This window comes from Canis aureus, chromosome 15, assembly GCF_053574225.1.
Source record: "Canis aureus isolate CA01 chromosome 15, VMU_Caureus_v.1.0, whole genome shotgun sequence".
Classification (NCBI taxonomy): Eukaryota; Metazoa; Chordata; class Mammalia; order Carnivora; family Canidae; genus Canis; species Canis aureus.
The window spans coordinates 53,988,291-54,007,241 of record NC_135625.1 but is presented as its reverse complement, the minus strand read 5'-3'; the positions used below and the strand labels follow the sequence as shown (position 1 = coordinate 54,007,241).

The 18,951-nt window shown below is 62.3% G+C and overlaps 1 protein-coding gene, 2 long non-coding RNA genes and 1 other non-coding gene across 4 annotated transcripts; all 4 read left to right on the top strand.

Annotated features, from left to right (window-relative positions):
* Positions 1-574: 574 nt before the first annotated feature.
* LOC144284849 (uncharacterized) lies at positions 575-2,669 on the top strand. Its single transcript, XR_013353269.1, has 4 exons — positions 575-721; positions 1,321-1,421; positions 1,935-2,124; positions 2,421-2,669. It is a non-coding gene; the product is annotated as an uncharacterized LOC144284849 (long non-coding RNA).
* On the top strand, positions 1,010-1,141 carry LOC144285186 (small nucleolar RNA SNORA9). The gene has a single exon (XR_013353569.1). It is a non-coding gene; the product is annotated as a small nucleolar RNA SNORA9 (small nucleolar RNA).
* Positions 2,670-2,904: 235 nt separating the features above from the next.
* On the top strand, positions 2,905-3,253 carry LOC144284850 (uncharacterized). Its single transcript, XR_013353270.1, has 2 exons — positions 2,905-3,017; positions 3,136-3,253. It is a non-coding gene; the product is annotated as an uncharacterized LOC144284850 (long non-coding RNA).
* A 2,205-nt stretch (positions 3,254-5,458) lies between these two features.
* MYO1G (myosin IG) lies at positions 5,459-18,321 on the top strand. The gene is made up of 22 exons (XM_077849951.1): positions 5,459-5,820; positions 7,229-7,437; positions 7,557-7,650; positions 8,269-8,434; positions 8,567-8,620; positions 9,128-9,223; positions 9,425-9,544; positions 9,970-10,194; positions 10,304-10,449; positions 10,707-10,821; positions 10,901-11,071; positions 11,242-11,312; positions 12,412-12,486; positions 12,643-12,775; positions 13,338-13,504; positions 13,840-14,047; positions 15,969-16,192; positions 16,620-16,764; positions 17,300-17,404; positions 17,563-17,676; positions 17,838-17,992; positions 18,077-18,321. The coding sequence occupies exons 1-22, from the start codon at positions 5,729-5,731 to the stop codon at positions 18,231-18,233; spliced, it is 3,042 nt and encodes a 1,013-aa protein (XP_077706077.1). The 5' UTR covers positions 5,459-5,728; the 3' UTR covers positions 18,234-18,321.
* The last annotated feature ends 630 nt before the right edge of the window (positions 18,322-18,951 follow it).

Genomic DNA, 18,951 nt, shown 5'->3' with positions numbered 1-18,951 from the left:
TCGATCCCGGGTCTCCAGGATCAGGCCCTGGGCTGAAGTCGGCGCTAGACTGCTGAGCCACCCGGGCTGCCCTGTTCTTTATTTTGTTAAGTGAATGTTTTCCCCATTACCAAGGCTGAGAAGACTTCAGTGTTTTCATTCCTGTCCCTGATGCCCATCAACTAGCTCCCTCGTGAGAACAAAACGGCTAGCAAGTACCTAAGTCGGAGCTCCTCGCTCCGCCGTGCCCCCGGGGCCCCCGCCCCCCGCCGGCTTCCAGCCGCGCAGCCTTGGCAGCTCCGTGCGTCCAGAGCGGGGATGGAAGTAAAACCCCAGCGCCCTCCGCCCAGACGGCCGCTCCGCAGAGGCAGGGAATAAAGAAAACATTTCTGTGGACAAGGATCAAGGCAGAAACGGATGCGCATCGCGGGCACCGCGCTGAGCGGCTGCTCGGCGTCCGCGGGCGGGGCGCCGGACCGGGCCTAGCTGCGCGCTCGCCGGGCCGCGGTGGGCGCCCAGACGTGAACCGGAAGGACCGGGCCCGCGGCCGGGGCGGAACTTCCGCCTGCGCCCTGTGACGTCACCGCACCCGGCTTCCGGTGGGCTGCGTGAGGACGCGACGCGCGGCGGGAGGAGGAGCGCGGGAGTCGTGTGTCTCTGGCGACTCCGGGGCGCCGGCATCCGAGGCCATCCGAGGCCGTCGGGGTTCCAGGCGGTGCCCCGCCGCACCGGCTGAGGCCCGGTGAGCAGCGGCCGCCGTGCGGGCCGAGCGCTCGAGGCGATGGGGTCGCGGCTCGTCGGAGCGCGGCGCGGACTGACCCCCCCGCTCCCGAGCCTCCGAGGGCCGAGCGCGGGGTAGTGGCGGCGCCCGGCCGTCCCGGAGCCCGCCCGAGGGGCTCGGCCTGCGGCTGCGGAGTGCGAGCGGAGCGCGGCCTGCGTGCGAGGAGGACTGCGGGGAGAGGCCGCGGCGGGGCGCGCTGCTGCTGGGCGTCGGGGTGCGGGGGCGCCCCGCTCGGCGGCCCTCGGGGCCCGGCAAGCGTCCAGCGTGCTGGGGTCTGCGGTGACCCTGTGCATTCCTGCACCGCTTGCCACAGCATCCTGAGACGGTTTGAGGCCTTGCCCTGCTCCATCCAGAGCGAGGTTATAGAAATTTCAGACAGGCTGCCGCCTCCTCCGGCTGCCGCGCTGACCTGGGCCACGTGTGGTCCCACGAGGCTGGTCAAGCGGCGACGGTCGGGGACCGTGCAGGTTGCGGAGCCCCCCGCCTGAACAGGCGCTCGGGACTGGGCCGTTTGCTGGGTGCCCGGCTCCCTGCTCACGCAGTTTCCTGACCCTCCACAGCCCCACGCACGCTAAAAATGAAGCTCAGGAGGAGTGGGGCCGCCCTCGGCAAATACCGCGTAGAAGGAGCGAGGGGCAAGGCTGGCCCCGCAGAGCCAGAGGTGAGGTTCCGCGCCCGCGCTGCTGCAGGGAGGCTTCGGGACCAGCCGGCTTGCTTGACTCGTAAACCTTAGTTCCCCGCGAGGTTCAGATCTTTGACCACCAGGAGGTGGTCTCGGTTGCACACGAGCAGGGTCGCCCAGCCAGAAACCCCCTCCAGGCATCGCGTCTGTTCCCTTCCCCATGCCTGAGCAGGAGGGAGGAGTGGGATCTTGACGTGGGTGGAGGGTCATGGCAGGGCAGCAGAGCCTTGGGCTCCTTTGGGTGGCTGGCCAGGCCACACCAACTCTCCGAGGCCAAGGCTTCCCGCAGACTTGGGGTCTGCTGTGTCTTCTGTCCAGGTGCAGACACTGAGCACACTGGGAGTTGGCTGCACCTTGGCTCATCTTTTTCTTTTTTCTTTTCTTTTCTTTCTTTCTCTTTCTCTTTCCTTCCTTCTTTTCCTTTCTTTCTTTTCTTTCCTTCCTTCCTTCCTTCCCTTCCTTCCTTTCCTTCCGGTTTTATTTATTTATGAGAGACACAGAGAGGCGGAGACACAGAGTGAGAAGCAGGCACCATGCAGGGAGACCGACTCAGGACTCAATCCCAGGACTCCAGGATCACATCCTGGCTGAAGGCAGCGCTAAACCGCTGAGCCGCCAGGGCTGCCCATTGGCCCATCTTTCTGAGGACGTTCGTGTGGCATGCAGCCGCAGGATGGAGGAGGTAATACAGAGCTGGCCTGCCTGCCCTCTGATGCTAGGGGTCCAGCTCTCCTATACCTCGTGGCCCACCACACATGCCAGGTGTCCTCTGGCTCCCATGTGTCACCCTGTGGGCACTGGGACTGGCAGGAGGTGCCACGCTCTGGCTGCTCCTGTGGAGAAGCATCAGCTGTTCCTCTCTCTAATCAGAGCCTCTTATGTCTCACCAGCATCCTTGAAATTGGGGGGCCACCTTGTCGGCCGTGGGACGGAATAGATCAGTCTCATCTCTTGTCTGACTGGCGCCTCTCCCGGCAGGCTCTGCTCTGGGTCCCTGCCCAGCACAGGATGTACAGTCTGCCCTCACCTGAGCCAGGTGCCAGAGCCAGAAGAACGCCGACAGGACAGGTGGCCTGGTCATCACTGTGTGGCTGTGTCTGCGGTCTGCCGCGGTACACGTGCTGGAGAGGCCTGTCTTCACTTCTGTTCATTCCCGTGAGCCCACCCCACCCCCACCAGAGAAGAAGTTAAGAACCACCAACTTGGTCTGACCTTCGTCTCCTAAGTCAGGTGATTGAGTTCCAGAAAGGTTCATTGACTGCCTTTGAGACTTGGGATTCGACCAGGACCCTGGGAAGATCAGGCTGCTGCCAGAGTCCCATCACAGAGGCCCCGCAGCCCACCGTTTGGGGGGGTGGGTAGTGGCAGATCCAGATTCAGGTCCCATCACAGGTCTCTTAGGGGTAACAGGCTCCGAATAGTCCCTGGCCTTGTGCTCAGGGTGTTTGCTTGATATTCACAACCAGTCCAGGTGCCTTGATCTGCCAGAGGTCAGCGCTGGGGGTGTGGCCTGCCCATCATACACTGCAGGGGTGCAGCTGGATCTGAGCGGCCTTTGTGCCCCACCCCCAGCAGGTATGCTTCCTCACTGGCTACCCTTCTGGGAGGAGATGAAATTTCTGGCTCAGGTGCCAAGTGGGAGTGGGTGGCTCGGCCTGCTATGCATGTCTGACTGACATTTCTCTGCCTGCAGGTTTGGATGCCATGCTGTCCACTCCCAATATGGGTCCCTGCTCTACCTCAGGGCCCAGGCTTCTCTGACCTCTCCTGTGTGGGAAATGAGGGGTGGTTAATAAACAGTCTTTTTATTTTTAGTTTGGGTGCAGCCAGCTGTGTGTGTCTCCTTGCCTCATGTGGGATCCAGGGAGCAAGAGCCCTGCCGCCAGGAAGGGAGCAGCTGCTGAGTTCCTTCGGCCTGACGAGTCTTTGCAGTGTGCTGAGTGGGTGATGGGCTACAACAGGTGCCATTGCAGGCATCCCCCCGGGGATCCTGGGTGGGCTCTGTCACCTTGACAGGCTTGTCCACCTCTAGTCCTCCTCCCTGTGCGGTGGTCACTTCAGAGCAGGGCTCATCTCCATACATGGGCACACAGAGGTGTCCAGGCCCATGTGTGCGTGAAAGTAACACGTGCAGATGCAATGAGCCACCTTCACACTCCATATGGTACTGAGGTTGTGAGTGGAGAGGTACCCCGAGTCCTAGCAACTGTACCCTGAAACCCTCCTATCCCCCCATGCACACCCGGGTCGATGGGGAAAAGTGGAAGGTGGCCTCAGGAGCCCTGGTTCCACACACCCTGAGATGGGCTGGACGGAGGTCAGAGAGCCGGGGACTGGGAGGGAGATTGGCATCTGTAGTGAAGGTGGGAGGGGGGTGTCCCCCAGGGCCAGGGTGGGGCCCCAGCAACTGGCTTCCCCAGCTGACCTGCAAGGTCTGTCCCACCTGACAGGGGAGATGGCATGCAGTGTCACCCCAGCCTTGGGACAAATGAGGCATGAGAGACAAGTCCCACCAACCCCAGGGAGGCTCCAGGTTCCACAACAGTAGGCTCTCCCCCAGGGGCCAAATCCCCAACCTCAGAACCCTCTTGACATTTCTACTAGAAAAAGACCCAAGAACTGAGACGCCTGGGTGGCTCAGGGGTTGGGCGTCTGCCTTCTACTCAGGGTGTGATCCCTTCCTGCGTGGAGCCTGCTTCTCCCTCTGCCTGTGTCTCTGCCTCTCTCTGTGTCTCATGAATAAAGTCTTAAAAAAAAAATCCAAGAACTGTCCAGTGACGTGAAAATCCTGTCCAGTTCAGGTTTCAGAACAGGGGCTGAATTCCTCTCCATTTAAACCAAGGCTGGAGAACCCTTCCCCTGCAACCAGGGGTTGAGAGGTTGGGGAAGTGAAACCCAGGACCAGAGGGACCAGATTCTCCTGAGTGTCAGTGTGGAAAAGCCCTTCAAAAGCACCAACCCCAGAGGGGGTGTACAGGGGACTCCCCAAAGCTTTGGAGGATGACCTGAGTCCCTATGGAAGTGTCAGGCCAACAGCCCCTGAGGATGGTGCACAAGGCCGTGGCCTGGATTTATGGGCTTTTGAGTAAGCACTCCCAATTTACTGGGTATCTATTTGTCATAATGAATTTGAAGGCAAAACCGTCCTTAACTTGCGTGTCGATTCTTTTAGAGATTTTTTTTTTTTATAAATTTTTATTTTTATTTATTTATGATAGTCACAGAGAGAGAGAGAGGCAGAGACATAGGCAGAGGGAGAAGCAGGCTCCATGCACCGGGAGCCCGACGTGGGATTCGATCCCGGGTCTCCAGGATCGCGCCCTGGGCCAAAGGCAGGCGCCAAACCGCTGCGCCACCCAGGGTTTTAGAGTTTAAAAAATGAGCTCATCGAAAGGCAATTATTACACTAGCTTTTTGAGTATAGAATCCCCAAGGCAGCATGCAGATGACTCACTTGGCAAATACTTGGGCCTCCCGGGGTCGGTGTTGAGAGAACTGCCTCCTGGAGGATGCCATGGGGTCAATCGAAGTGGCTGTTGGGAGACAGATCTCAGCCAGCCAGAGACTTGTGAGGAAACAGGTGGGACGGGAGGGCTCTCCACGCCTTTCCTGAACCTTACGACTGAAGGGCCAGGCTAGGGGGCTGGGGATGGCCTCCCGAGGACCATCCACAGGCCTGGGTTGCGGCCCCACTGGAATCTCAGCCTGAGGAACCTGGCCCGCCAGCCCCGCTGTGCGGTGGGACATGAAGCTGGTTTTCTCACATCCCAGTGTGTCCTTGCACACTTTGAAGAATGCGTACCCTAGGCCGTGCCCCCAAAGGCCTGGGCACTGGCATTTCCCACTGTTTATCAAGATCCAAAGTACCTAGCCAAAAACGTGCCTAGTGTGGAGCTCTGGGTGTTACACATAGAGGGTTGGTAGCCGTGAGCACGTCAAGCCACACAGATGCTGTCCTGGGCGGGGTGACAGGTGGGCACAGGGACCACTGAGGGTCGGAGCTTACAGAGGAGGCCAGCAGGAGCCTTCCAGAGAACCTGGCACCCCAAATGTTGGGCGTGCCCGCCCTCTGGGTGCGGGAACCAGGAAGCGAGGGTCAGAGCCCCTCGCGGGGAGCGGCAAGTGGGGAGGGCAGCCCCTCCCTGGGGCCAGAACCCACTTCCTACTTCACCGCAGGGGCCTGGGAGGCGCTGAAAACTGAGCCTGCTCAGCAGCAGAGCACCCTCCCCTCTGCCCTTCTGCACGGATAGATCTCGGCAGCCTGACCTGGGGGCCCCACTGACAGGATGGACCAGGAAGGCCCAGAGTGCGGCAAACCCGACTTTGTGCTCTTGGACCAGGTGACCATGGAGGACTTCATGGAGAACCTAAAGCTCAGGTAGGCAGAGGGCACAGGCTCTCTCCCCAGGCTTACTGGCACCCATCGGCCCACAGTGGGGGCAGGAGGTGGGGCTGCACACCCCCCCACCCACACCGCTATGTGGGTGACTGCAGGGGCACCTGGCAGGCAGGAAGGACCATCCTCCCAAGGCCAGAGTGGTCAGCCAGTGCTGGAGCGGGCTTCCCAGATCCCGGCCTCCCCCTCGGCCTGGGTGTTCTCTGTTCCACCCACCCGGCAGGCACAGGCAGGTACCAGCGCCCTGCACAGGGCGCACTGTCCATCTGCCGCTGGGGGTGGTGCTGGGCCCTGGGGGCTCCAAGGGAAGCGGGCGGGTGCTGTCCCAGGGCGCAGGTGGACAAGCTGACACTCAGGGAGGGGGGCACATGGGGTGCTGCAGGGCGTGGCTCCTGGAAGTGACACCGGGTCTGACTGCCCTGGAGGAGCCGGAGTTGGAGAGATGGGGTGGCACCAGGAGTTGGGCAGCCGGATGGCTTCACCCCTGCACAGCCAGGGGGAGCACCAGGTGGCTGCTGTGCAGAGTTAGGGAATAGGATGCCCTGAGCATGCGTTGTTGAAGTTCCAGGACAGGAAATAGACTATTTTGTACAGGGCACAAAGCTGAGCCTGCTTTCACGTCATTCTTCTACACTAGCCTGTGAGACAGGCATTACCATGTGCATTTTAACCATGGAGACCTGAGCTCCAGCCACACAGCTTGCAGGGGAACAGGACCAGGGCAGATGAGAGAGGGTGTGGAGATTGCCGAGTCCCATGGGGAACTCCCTCATCTGAGGTGGTGGAGGAAGAGGAACCCTTGCTGGAGGAGGGACCACAAGCCGCCAGGGAAGGGCGGGTCCCAGCCAGAGCAAGGGCTGAGCTGGCTGGCCAGTGTAACTTCCAGGGCAGAAAGGTCAAGAGAGGAACATATCCGGGGCCGAGAGCCAGGGTTCCCGAAAGGAAGGGTTGAGAAGCAGGAGGATGTGCAGGGGGAACACAGTCCCAGCATCCCCAGGGCCCCTCCTTGTGCCCCTCCTAGTCCCAGCCCTCTGGGTGGAGCCAGGAGGGCTCCCCTGCTGCCTCTGGGTCTCCACCCAGGCCTGAAGACAGGAAACAGCCGGAGCCTCTTCCTCTGCCTCCACCCCATGGCCCTACCTGGCCCCCTGTGGCCCTGGGCCAGAAAGTCCCTTCATAAAACGGATGGTGGACATTCCTGTGCCACCAGGACGCCCCTGGGGAGCAGCGTGGACTCCAGCACCACCTGGCAGTGGGGGTGGGATTCCAGCAAGATGGCACTAGGAAGTGTCAGGTCAACCCACACACCTTCCCACTCTCAGCCCTGGGTTGGGCTAGGGCCCCCAGGCTCCCCATGGCCCTGAGCACTGAGGTCTGGCCCCACCCATACCAGGTTCGAGAAGGGCCGCATCTACACCTACATTGGCGAGGTGCTGGTGTCCATGAACCCCTACCAGGAGCTGCCCCTGTATGGGCCTGAGGCCATCGCCAAGTACCAGGGCCGTGAGCTCTATGAGCGGCCACCACACCTCTATGCCGTGGCCAATGCTGCCTACAGGGCAATGAAGCACCGCTCCAGGGACACCTGCATTGTCATCTCAGGTACCTGCCCTATGGACTGGGCCCAGGAAGCCTCCCCAGGCCCCGCAGGAGGGGGTGCCCTGGGGGCTGGTCAGAGGGAGTGGCCATCCATTCTATCTGACCATCCACTTGTCTGGCAGGGGAGAGTGGGGCAGGGAAGACAGAAGCCAGCAAGCACATCATGCAGTATATCGCTGCCGTCACCAACCCCAGCCAGAGGGCCGAGGTGGACAGGTGAGAGAGAGCAGGGATGGCCTGGGCCTCAGGCCTGGGGGGGAACAGATATGACTCAGCCTGGCTCAGGCCACGTTTGGAGCCCCTGTCTGTGGGAAGGCTCCCGGAGCCCACCCAGAACCTCTCCACCCAGGAGAGGCAGGGCCCAGTGCCTGGAGCACCCCACCACCAGGAACAGGGAAGAGGCAAGGCGCACAGGGCTGACAGATGGGCCCCTCACAGGAGACCCCACGGAAGGGAGAAGATTGCCAAATGGTCAGGAAGGACCTGGACCAGGATCAGGGCCCACCTGTCCACCTCCTCTGCAGCTGCTCCCCAGCTCTTACCCCGGGGGCCTCGTGGGAGCAGCTTCCTGTGTGAGAGCCCTGGCTCTTCCTGTCTGGAGGGGCAGGGTGGGGTTCCGGGAAATGGGGGGCACAATGATGGAAGATCTGAGCTTGCAAGGGGGCGGGCAGCTCCGGCCCCTCCCTGCAGGTGGCAGCCCGCCCAGGCCAGAACCTGGGCCTCACCCACACCCAGGGGGAGCTTAGGGCAGGTGGCCTGGGGCAGGGATCCCAGCCGGTACAGTCCCCCTATGAGGTCTGTGCGCCACAGCCCAGCCCCCTCTGCCCTGCTCAGGGTTAAGGACGTGCTGCTCAAGTCCACGTGCGTGCTAGAGGCATTCGGGAATGCGCGCACCAACCGCAACCACAACTCCAGCCGCTTTGGCAAGTACATGGACATCAACTTTGACTTTAAAGGTGACCCCATCGGGGGGCACATCCACAGCTACTTGCTAGAGAAGGTGGGCTGGCCGCCTGCGCTGACCCTCCCTGATCTGGGCCACCCCTCTGCCTGCACCACCCTTGGGGCTCTGGGTGGGTCCCTGGGCAGCTGGGCCCTTGCCTGGGTAGCAGCTGGGCACCTCTCTCCACAGTCTCGAGTCCTCAAGCAGCATGTGGGTGAACGGAACTTCCATGCCTTCTACCAGGTAAGCCAGAGCAGGTTTGTGGGACGTCCAGGAAGCCCTCCCCCTCCCTGGACACCAGCAGGGTGGTGTCTACACTGGGTGACATAGGGTCTTCCCAGATGCAGGTGGTGTCACACATCATGTGTGTGAGGGGGTTCTCCCTGGACCCAGACAGTGTCCAACCTTAGCAGACCACTGAAGGGGATTGTCCCTGGACCTGGGCAGTGTCCACCCTTTGACTGACCACTGAAGCGGGTTCTGCGTGGACCTGGGTGGTGTCCACTCCTTGGCTGACCACTGAAGAGGGTTCTGCGTGGACCTGGGCGGTGTCCACTCCTTGGCTGACCACTGAAGCGGGTGCTACGTGGACCTGGGCAGTGTCCACTCGTTGGCTGACCACAGAAGCGGGTTCTGCATGGACCTGGCGGTGTCCACACAAGCGTGGAGCTCCCCCATGTTGTTCCTCCTGCACGTCGGGTGGGGTCTTGCAGCCCCAAGGGCCTCACGGTGGGTGTACCTGTCCTTCAGGTGCTGCGGGGCTGCGAGGACACTGAGCTCCAGGACCTGCACCTGCAGAGGAACCCCGCCCTATACAACTTCACCCGGCAGGGTGCGGGGCTCAGTGTGAGTGGGGACGGGCTCCGTGGGAGCACCAGCGCCCAGGCTCTGTGGCGCCACATTCTGGGGCACTGGGTGCTGGAGGTCGGTGCTTCAGGGGGGGACCAGGGTGGTGAGCCACTCAGCGGGACCCCGATTTAACAGGCATTCAGTGGGAGGACTCTGGGGCTCTGCATGGCCCTGGGGTGCTGAGCCCCTGTCCTGCAGGCTCTGGAGAGCGACGAGAAGAGCCACTACCTGGCAGTGATGGAAGCCATGCGGGTGATCGGCTTCAGCCCTGAGGAGGTGGGCTCTGTGCACCGGATCCTGGCGGCTATACTGCACCTGGTGAGCCTGGCCGAGGGCGGAGGGGCCAGCACCCCACGCGGTGCCCAAGGGCCGCCCCTGGAGAAGGACGCAGGCTCCAAGGAGCTGGGCCCTCAGCTGTGGGCTCCGCGTGCCCCGCAGCAGGCAGGTCAGGCCTGCACCGTGACCCGTCTGTGGCTCGGCCAGCAGGGAAGTGCAGTGAGGTCTGTGTGGCTCCAGGCAGTGCCTCAGTGTGTCGGAGCCTCTGTCTCACCCCCTCAGCCCCAGGCAGCTTGAGGAGCAGGTGCCTATCAGCTGCAGCCTGGGCACAAGGTTCTGGGCAGGGAGCTGTGCTCCAGGGCCCATCCACACCCCCATCCCTGCCTTTCCTTCCTTCTCCCTGGGCAGAGGCGTGGGGGCACCCCGTCTGAGATGCATAGCCTGACCATCATTCTCCCCGTCCCCAGGGCAACGTTGAGTTTGTGGAGACGGAGGCGGCCGGCCTGCAGCAGGGGCACCTGGCGGTGGCCGAGGAGGTGCTGGTGGACCACGTGGCCGAGCTGACGGCCACGCCCCGCGAGCTGGTGCTGCGCTGCCTGCTGTCTCGCACCGTAGCCTCGGGAGGCAGGGAGCTCATAGAGAAGGGCCACACTGCGGCCGAGGCCAGCTATGCCCGGGATGCCTGTGCAAAGGTGCCCCGGGGGTGAGCTGCGGGGAGCGGGGCGGGAACACCCAGGTGCCTTCCTGGAGGAGGCAAAGGCAGAGGCAAGCTGAAGCAGCTGGCTGCCGGCCTCTCCCCAGGCTGTGTACCAGCGGCTGTTTGAGTGGGTGGTGAACCGGATCAACTGTGTCATGGAAGCCCGGGGCCGGGACCCCCGGCGAGATGGCAAGGACACAGTTATCGGCGTGCTGGACATCTACGGCTTCGAGGTGTTCCCTGTCAACAGGTGGGTAGCCCGGCGGCCGCCCCCCTGCTCTGACCCCAACCTCAGGGGCCACCTCAGTCCCGTGGCACCCCGCGGGGCCGGGGAGCAAGATGTCAGGCCCCCGGGCTCCTCAGCGGAGCCACCCCATCCAGCCGTGGCCACGTCCCCTGGGCTGGGATTCCCAAGTCCACGGTAGTGCGTGATGCCAGAGGCGGGGGCGCGGGGCGGAGGTGGGGCTCGCTGACTGGCAGCGCATGACGCCCGTCTGCCCCCCGCAGCTTTGAGCAGTTCTGTATCAACTACTGCAATGAGAAGCTGCAGCAGCTCTTTATCCAGCTCATCCTGAAGCAGGAGCAAGAGGAGTACGAGCGGGAGGGCATCGCCTGGCAGAGCGTGAGTGCCGGCCACCGGGCAGGGGGGTGCCACCAAGCAAGGCCAGCGGCCGGGCTGACCGGGGCCCACCCCTGCCCAGGTGGACTACTTCAACAACGCCACCATTGTGGACCTGGTGGAGCGGCCCCACCGGGGCGTGCTGGCCGTCCTGGACGAGGCCTGCAGCGCTGCGGGCACCATCACCGACCGCATCTTCTTGCAAAGCCTGGACACGCACCACCGCCACCACCCGCACTACAGCAGCCGCCAGGTGCCGCTCTGCCCTTGTGACCCCACCCCCTCCATGCCCAGCCTGTCCTGGGCGGCGCCCCCAGGTGGCGTGCTGCCCGCCTTGGTGGGCCTGCCCTCTAGCACCGCACCCTGCACAGCCTCCCCCGCCCCATGCCTTGACCCAGGCCTGCCCCCCCTCCCCCTGCCCAGCTCTGCCCCACGGACAAGACCATGGAGTTTGGCCGAGACTTCCGGATCAAGCACTATGCAGGGGATGTCACGTAAGGCCCCCTCCCCTTCTTAGCACGCCGAAGACGGGCCTGACACCAGATCCACAAGGGACAAGCATGAAACAGGGCTGTTCAGATAAGAGCTCTTGGCCCTGGCTGCACCACAGAAGCCTTTGGAAGCTTTTAACAAATGTTCCTCTCTGGCCCAGTTCATGCAGTACCTGGGGTGGGGGTGGGGGGTTCGCTATTATGGAGATGCAGGTTACCTGGGGGTGGGACAGGCCAGTCTGTTTCCAGCAAGCCCCCAGGCATGCATTTTCCATCCTTGGAGCACACCCTCGGGACCAACACCCAAAGACTCCAGAAATCACCATGGCCGTATTATTAATTTCCCTGCCGCTCCCCTCATCCTGAATTGGACTGGAGGTGGCTCGCAGAGAGCCCTTCCCAAGGACACGTGGAGAGGACAGAGCAGCCTGAGGTCAGGCCACTGGCCCAGAGTCTGCCAGGAGCTGCAGGTGCACCAAGGACCCTGCACCTTCCAGCCTTTTGTTGTCAAAAGGCGGGACGACAATGAATCTGAGCTTCTCAGCACCACAGATTCCGAACAGATCAGACGCAGGGGTTCCTGGCCATAACTACCATCGCTGACACTCATGGAACTCAGCAGGTGCCCATCTGAGCATGCGATGCACATTCGGGCACAGACAGGTTAAGTCACTGGTCCCTGGTCATACAGCACGAACTCGCTAGAGCCGGGGTTCAGTGCCCTGGACATAAGCCCCGACTCATCGTCCTGGAGAGGCACCTCTGAAGGACAGAGTCTTTTTTTTTTTTTTAAGATTTATTTATTTATGAGAGAGAGAGAGAGAGAAAGAGAGAGAGGCAGAGACACAGGAGGAGGGAGAAGCAGGCTCCATGCCGGGAGCCAGACGCGGGACTCGATCCCGAGACTCCAGGATGGTGCCCTGGGCCAAAGGCAGTCGCTAAACTGCTGAGCCACCGAGGGATCCCCTGAAGGACAGAGTCTTATGTGCTGAGAAGGAAAGTGGGTGTGGGAAAGCAGGGGAGAGGGGAGAGAGGCCTAGGAATGCAGATGCAGGGGAGGAGCGTGAGGGCCTCCTGCCCCTCAGCAGCCCTGGACCCACAGGTACTCAGTGGAGGGCTTTATCGACAAGAACAGAGACCACCTCTTCCAAGACTTCAAGCGGCTGCTCTACAACAGGTGCGTGGGGGCCAGGGCTGGCAGGGCCTTCAGACGCTCGGGTCTGACACCTGCCTGATGGGCTGACAGCCTGGAGTTTCACACCAGGGGCAGAGCTGGAGCGGGGGGGAGGGGCTGCCCTCCAGATGGCAGCTGGTACGTGGCCTATATCCACAGCTCCGACCCCACCCTGCGGACCATGTGGCCGGATGGCCAACAGGACATCACAGAAGTGACCAAGCGCCCCCTGACCGCTGGCACTCTCTTCAAGAATTCCATGGTGGCCCTAGTGGAAAACCTGGCCTCCAAGGTACACACCATCCCCACCCCCACCCCGCCATGGATCTTTCCAGACCCTTTCATCTGTGCCTGGCTGGCAAACCAGCCCCAGCACCTCTGCACACCGTGGGGAAGGTGGGGGGTCATTTCCTGCCTGCCGTGAGCCACACCCCCACCCCCACCGCAGCCAGGGGGAACCCACCGCTGTGCAGACCAGGACATCCAGGGCCAGGCTGAAGCTTGAGTAAAAATGAGATTGGCAGCAGCCCTCCCCTGTCCTCTCCCTGCCTCTCACGCAGGAGGTGGTGGGGAGGGCCTACGGGGACAGGAAAGCAGTATTTGCTTCTCGTGTGGCTTGGGGCCAAAGTCCAAGGAGGCGGCAGGAGGACCCCAGAGCCCACCCAAACACAGAGCTTCCGGAGACTCAGTCTGGCCCCTTGCGGGCCGTCCTGCCTCCTCCTGACCTGGCCGCTCAGCCTCCCCTTCCCCCTGCAAGAGCCTCTTCCCTGGGCAGCCTGTGAGGGACACCTGCACGCTGCCCGGTGGCCGTGGGGGCTGATGCTGGTGTCTCTGAGTGTCCTCTGTTGTGGCAGGAGCCCTTCTATGTACGCTGCATCAAGCCCAATGAGGACAAGGTGGCTGGCAGGCTGGACGAGGACCATTGTCGCCATCAGGTTTCATACCTGGGGCTGCTGGAGAATGTGCGGGTCCGGAGGGCCGGCTTTGCTTCCCGCCAGCCCTACCCTCGATTCCTGCTCAGGTACTGCTCCCTGCTAGCCCGGAGCCCCATGTCCCCACCTATCTGTCTCCCATGCATGGGCTGGGATCGGGTGAGGAGTTGGAGGGGTGGCCGGAGGGTCCCAAATGCAGCCAGTGCTTCTCATTCACACACATACCCGTGCGCACGCGCACACACACACACACACACACACGACGTGGACAGTGAGGACCTGTGTGTATATGTGGGACACGGTGGGCAGGGACTGGGATGAGCCACATGGGGAGGGTGGGGGCATGGGCTGGGCGGCTCGGGGCAGAGCAGCGCCACACCTCGCCCCAGAGCATGGTGCCCACTGTGCTGTCCTGTGGTGACAGGTACAAGATGACCTGTGAGTACACATGGCCCAATCACCTGCTGGGCTCAGACAGGGCAGCTGTGAGTGCCCTCCTGGAGCAACATGGTCTACAAGGGGATGTGGCCTTTGGCCACAGCAAGCTCTTCATCCGCTCACCCCAGACTTTGGTCACGCTGGAGCAGAGCCGTGCTCGCCTGATCCCCATCATTGTGCTGCTGCTGCAGAAGGTGGGGCCCAGCTGGATGCCTACCATGGAGGGGATGTGGGGGTTGGGTTTGCACCGGGGTGGGGGGCTGGGGTGGGGGGAGGGATGGATGGGGAGGGGAGGGATGTGTGTGTACCACCTGGAGTAGAGGGATGGATGTGCATGGGGGGAAGAGAGGGATGGGTGAAAGCTGGGGGGGAGGGGAGAGATGGGTGTGCATGGGGTGGGGGGAAGGGAGGGATGCATGTGCACCACCTGCGGTGGGGGGATGGGTATGCACCATGGGGGAAGGGAGGGAGGGGTGTGCACCTAGAGGGGATAGGAGGGAGGGGTGTGCACCTGGTGGGGGTGAGGGGGTGGAGGGGAATGAATGTGCAGGGGGGAGGGGAGGGAGGGGTGTGTACCTAGAGGGGATGGGAGGGTTGGATGTGCACCACCTGGAGTGAGGGGTGCATGCACCGGACAGGGCCTACAGGCGCCCCTCCAGGCACCGCAGGAATCCCCTCTAGCAGGAAACAGACCAGAACTGATATTGATTTAAGTAAAATTTGTGGATGGGGTTAGTTCACTTCAGTCCCCAGGCCATCAGCTTCAGGCCCAGGTAGATCTAAGTGCTCAAAACAAGATTTTCAGGATCTGGCTTCCTTCCTTCCCTTTCTTTTTTTTTTTTTTTTTTTTTCCCTAGGATTTTATTTATGTGTTTGAGGGAGATAGAGAAGGAGTGGGTGAGCAGGGGAGGGGCCGAGGGAGAGGAACAAGCAGACTCCCCACTGAGCAGGGAGCCTGACTCGGTGATCCCAGGACCCTGAGATCATGACCTGAGCCTAAATCAAGGGTCAGATGCTTAACTGAGCCACCCGGGCATCCCCCTTCCTTCTCTTCCCTTCTTTTCTTCTATTCACTCTGAAAGATTTCAGACCTAGAGAAAAGTATGCGTAATGGTCTACTAAATTCCCCCGCCTACTCCCCAGCGCCTACTCCCCAGCGTCAGTTGTACCACCCCGTGACCACTGTGGTTTTGTGCAGACACCTGCAGCCCATTCCAGTTATTTTTAAGCAATTCTTTTTGTTTGTTTTTTAAGATTTATGTATTCCTTTTAGAGATGATTGAGAACGTCTGAGTGGGGGGTGGGCAGAGAGAGAGGGAGAGGGAGAAGCAGACTGTCCGCTGAGCACCGATGCAGGGTTTGATCCCATGACCCTGAGATCATGACCTGAGCCGAAATCAAAGGTCCAACACCAAACCAACTGAGCCACGCAGGTGCTCCATCGAATCATTTGGTTTGAAGTCATTTTGGTGTATTCCCAAAGGACAGGAGTTCTCCCATTTGTCTCCCCAACTGTTTATTTTTAACATTTTAAACCCACAGAAAAGTTGAGAGATCCCTATGATGACTTACCATCCTCCCCGATTGCTACAATTGTGTGCTTCCCCCCACCCCATCTCTGTGTGTCTGTCTGTCTGTCCCCACACTATGTCCAGGACTGTCCACACCACTGTCCTCTCCTCAGCCTGGGTCAGGCTCCTTGTCTGTTTTCATCTATGGGTCCCCTGGGCTGCCTGCTGTGTGTGTGGGCTTCCCGATCTAGGGGTTCATTCTCAGGGTCAGCTTGGGTCCCAGGTGGACAGTTGGCACTGCCCCTCGTGGAGGGGAAGGCACCCCCATCTCCAGGGGCCAGATGTTGGGCACAAGGATAAAGAGCAGGGCAGGCAGCTCTCCCAGGAGTCAGGCAGAGGCTCCATAGGGCCACCTGCCCACCCAGGAAGCAACCCGCTGCAGGAGGAGGTGGCTCCCAGGAGTTGCAGGCGGGGCAGCCTGGCCCAGTTTTGGGCTGAGGGTGGAGGAGGTGGGCTGCACGAGAGGGGAGGGAATGGAAACCAGCGGGGAGGAGGGGCCTGGCCAGACAGACCAGACTGACTGAGAGCCTGGCTGGTCCCCCAGGCCTGGCGGGGCACTCTGGCGAGGTGGCGCTGCCGGCGACTGCGGGCCGTCTACACCATCATGCGCTGGTTCCGAAGGCACAAGGTACGCGCTCACCTGGCTGAGCTGCAGCGGCGGTTCCAGGCCGCAAGGCAGCCCCCGCTCTACGGCAGAGACCTGGTCTGGCCACCGCCTCCTGCTGTGCTGCAGCCTTTCCAGGACACCTGCCACGTGCTGTTCTGCAGGTAGGCACCCTCAGCCGCTGCCCCTCCGTGTATCTCCGTTCAGCTAGCGCCCTCTGAAGCCCTGGCCTGTCCCTCTGCTCCCCAGCAGCCCCATTGCTAAACAGGAAAGCAGGAGGCTGCGCATAGTAACTGGGTCCCCACACCCCACACTCAGGAGGGTAGCTGGCTGGGACTAGGGAATGCGTGGAACAAAGCATCCTAGTAGGAGTTCTCCAGGTGGAGCAGCACAGAGCAGCCCCTAACCTCAGAGTGGGGGGGTGGGGCACATCATGCTGAGACCCAGGAGGCCGGGAGGGAGGCCGAAGGCAGCCTTCTCCTATGGGGGAAAGGGAGTGACAGGCGGCCATGGACGTGAGTCCAAGGGCAAGACCAGGATGGGGAAGGTGAGGGCTGCGTGAGGTCCATCTGGCCTCCTGGTGACCTGTAGGTGGCGGGCCCGGCAGCTGGTGAAGAATATCCCACCTTCAGACATGGCCCAGATCAAGGCCAAGGTGGCTGCCATGGGGGTCCTGCAGGAGCTGCGACAAGACTGGGGCTGCCGGCGAGCCTGGGTCAGGGACTACTTGTCCTCTGTGAGTGCCGGGGCCCTGAAGGCTGGGCAGCAGGGAGGGGCTCAGGGCAGAGAGCTTGCTGTGCCCATCCCAGATGTCCTCTCCCTGGGCCCGGCTGTCTGTCTGGCCCGTGGGCCATGCCCCTCCGCCCTAGGCCCTGGCCTCCCCCCAGAACCATGAGGCCTGGGCCTCGGAGCACCTTCTCTGCACTCTGGCCCCTCTTCCGCAGATACAGAGGTAGAGCCGGCCCCCTACCCCCGACCTGAACCCATGCCCTGGCTCCCCTTGGCCCTCCCCCAGGCACAGGGAACTGTGCCCCTGGCCCCCGGGACCCTGCCTTCTCAGCTTTTGGGCTGCTGGGCAGCTGTGGAGGGCATAAGCGTGAGCAGAACCTGGGGCTGCCGGGAACTGGGCCTCGGGCCCTCAGACCCCTAAGGAGGGCAGGCTCAAGGCCTGACTTGGTTTGGCTTCTGGGAGAGGCACCCACTCACCAGACCCATTGTTCGCCCAGCACTGTCCCCAGCTTGGCCCTTAAGCTCCCCCAATCTGTCCTCAGGCCACCGACAACCCCACAGCCTCAGGCCTGTTCGCTGAGCGGCTGAAGGCACTCCGGGAGAAGGACTGCTTCGGCGCCGTGCTCTTCTCCAGCCACGTTCGGAAGGTGAGGCGTGGGATGGCTGGGAAGGGGGCAGCAGCTCCAGCCAGGTCCAGCCCAGGCCCAGGGCAGGGGCTTCCCAAGCATCAAATCCAACTCAGTCCTGAGTAAAGGGGGAGAAGAGGCCCCAGGTGGACAGATGACCCCAAGCGCCTGTCCCACAGGTGAATCGCTTCCACAAGAGCCGGGACCGCGCGCTGCTGCTCACTGACCGGCACCTTTACAAGCTGGACCCGGGCCGGCAGTACCGGGTGATGCGGGCCGTGCCCCTGGAGGCGGTGAGCGCCGTGGGGGGAGGCGGGGGTCTACCTGCAAAGGACAGAGCTCCTAGAAGAAACCCTCAGCTCAAGAGGGCAGGGCCTTCCCTACTGCTGGGGGTGGAGGTGGAGGCTGGCAGGGGGAGGAGGCCGGCCACTCCCCTGACCCCGTGGCCACGCAGGTGACCGGGCTGAGTGTGACCAGCGGGCGGGACCAGCTGGTCGTGCTGCACGCGCGGGGCCAGGATGACCTGGTGGTGTGTCTGCACCGCTCCCGGCCACCCCTGGACAACCGCGTGGGGGAGCTGGTGGGCGTGCTGGCTGCCTACTGCCAGGGGTGAGTGCGGGCGCACCCAGTGGTCCTGGGGGCTTGCGGGGCCCTGACACTCCTGCCCTAACCTCCTTGGCGCCCCTGCTCCAGGACGGGGAGGGCCCTGGAGGTCCGCGTCTCCGACTGCATCCCCCTGAGCCAGCGCGGGACCAGGCGCCTGGTCTCTGTGGAACCCAAGCCCGAGCAGCCCGAGCCGGAATTCCGCTGCAGCCGCGGTGCCTTCACCCTCCTGTGGCCTAGCTGCTGACCTGTCCCGCCACAGCGGCCTACCTTCACGCCAGCCCAGTGCCGGAGCCCGGGCCATGCACAATAAAGGGTTCTGAATCTGTGCCCTACGAGACTTGTGTCTGTGGGTGGACATCCACACAGCCACCAGCAACTTGTCAAAGGTCACCGCCGTGCCTTCTGCTGACCTTTGTGGGGTCACCCAAACTGAGGGAGGAGGCCCAGTGTGGTGGGGCAGCAAGATCCCCTTCCCTGGAGGCCCCAGCATGTGGACCACTGGCTGCAGAGCCCATGGGCCTAGAGGAAACGGTGCCCTCTGTGTCCAGGCTGCTCCTCCCACAGCTCAGGGCTCTCCCCACCTCATCCTCCGACCCGAAGGCTCCTTTTCTTGTCCCTACTGGGCCCGTAGGGAGGCTTGGGGTCCCAGGGCCACCCTTGGGCAGGGCTGAGCACACGTGGGGACAGACACATCCCTGCTGCTCTGTCCCTGCTGGGTGTGGGCATCCCAGGCCCAGGAAGCCCAATTCCTACCTGCAGAACCAAGAGCCAATACCTCCCACAGGCCTGGGAGGAAGCCAGAAGCCAACCAGAGGAAAGCCAGAGTGGACACAGTGCCCCCCCAACCCCTCTGCCCCTCAATGCCCCGCCCTGCCCCACCCCATCAGGCCCTCCCACTCTCCTCACTCCACAATTGGCCCCTTGGCTTTCACAGCTGCTCCCTCCCTCTCAGGACATGCTAA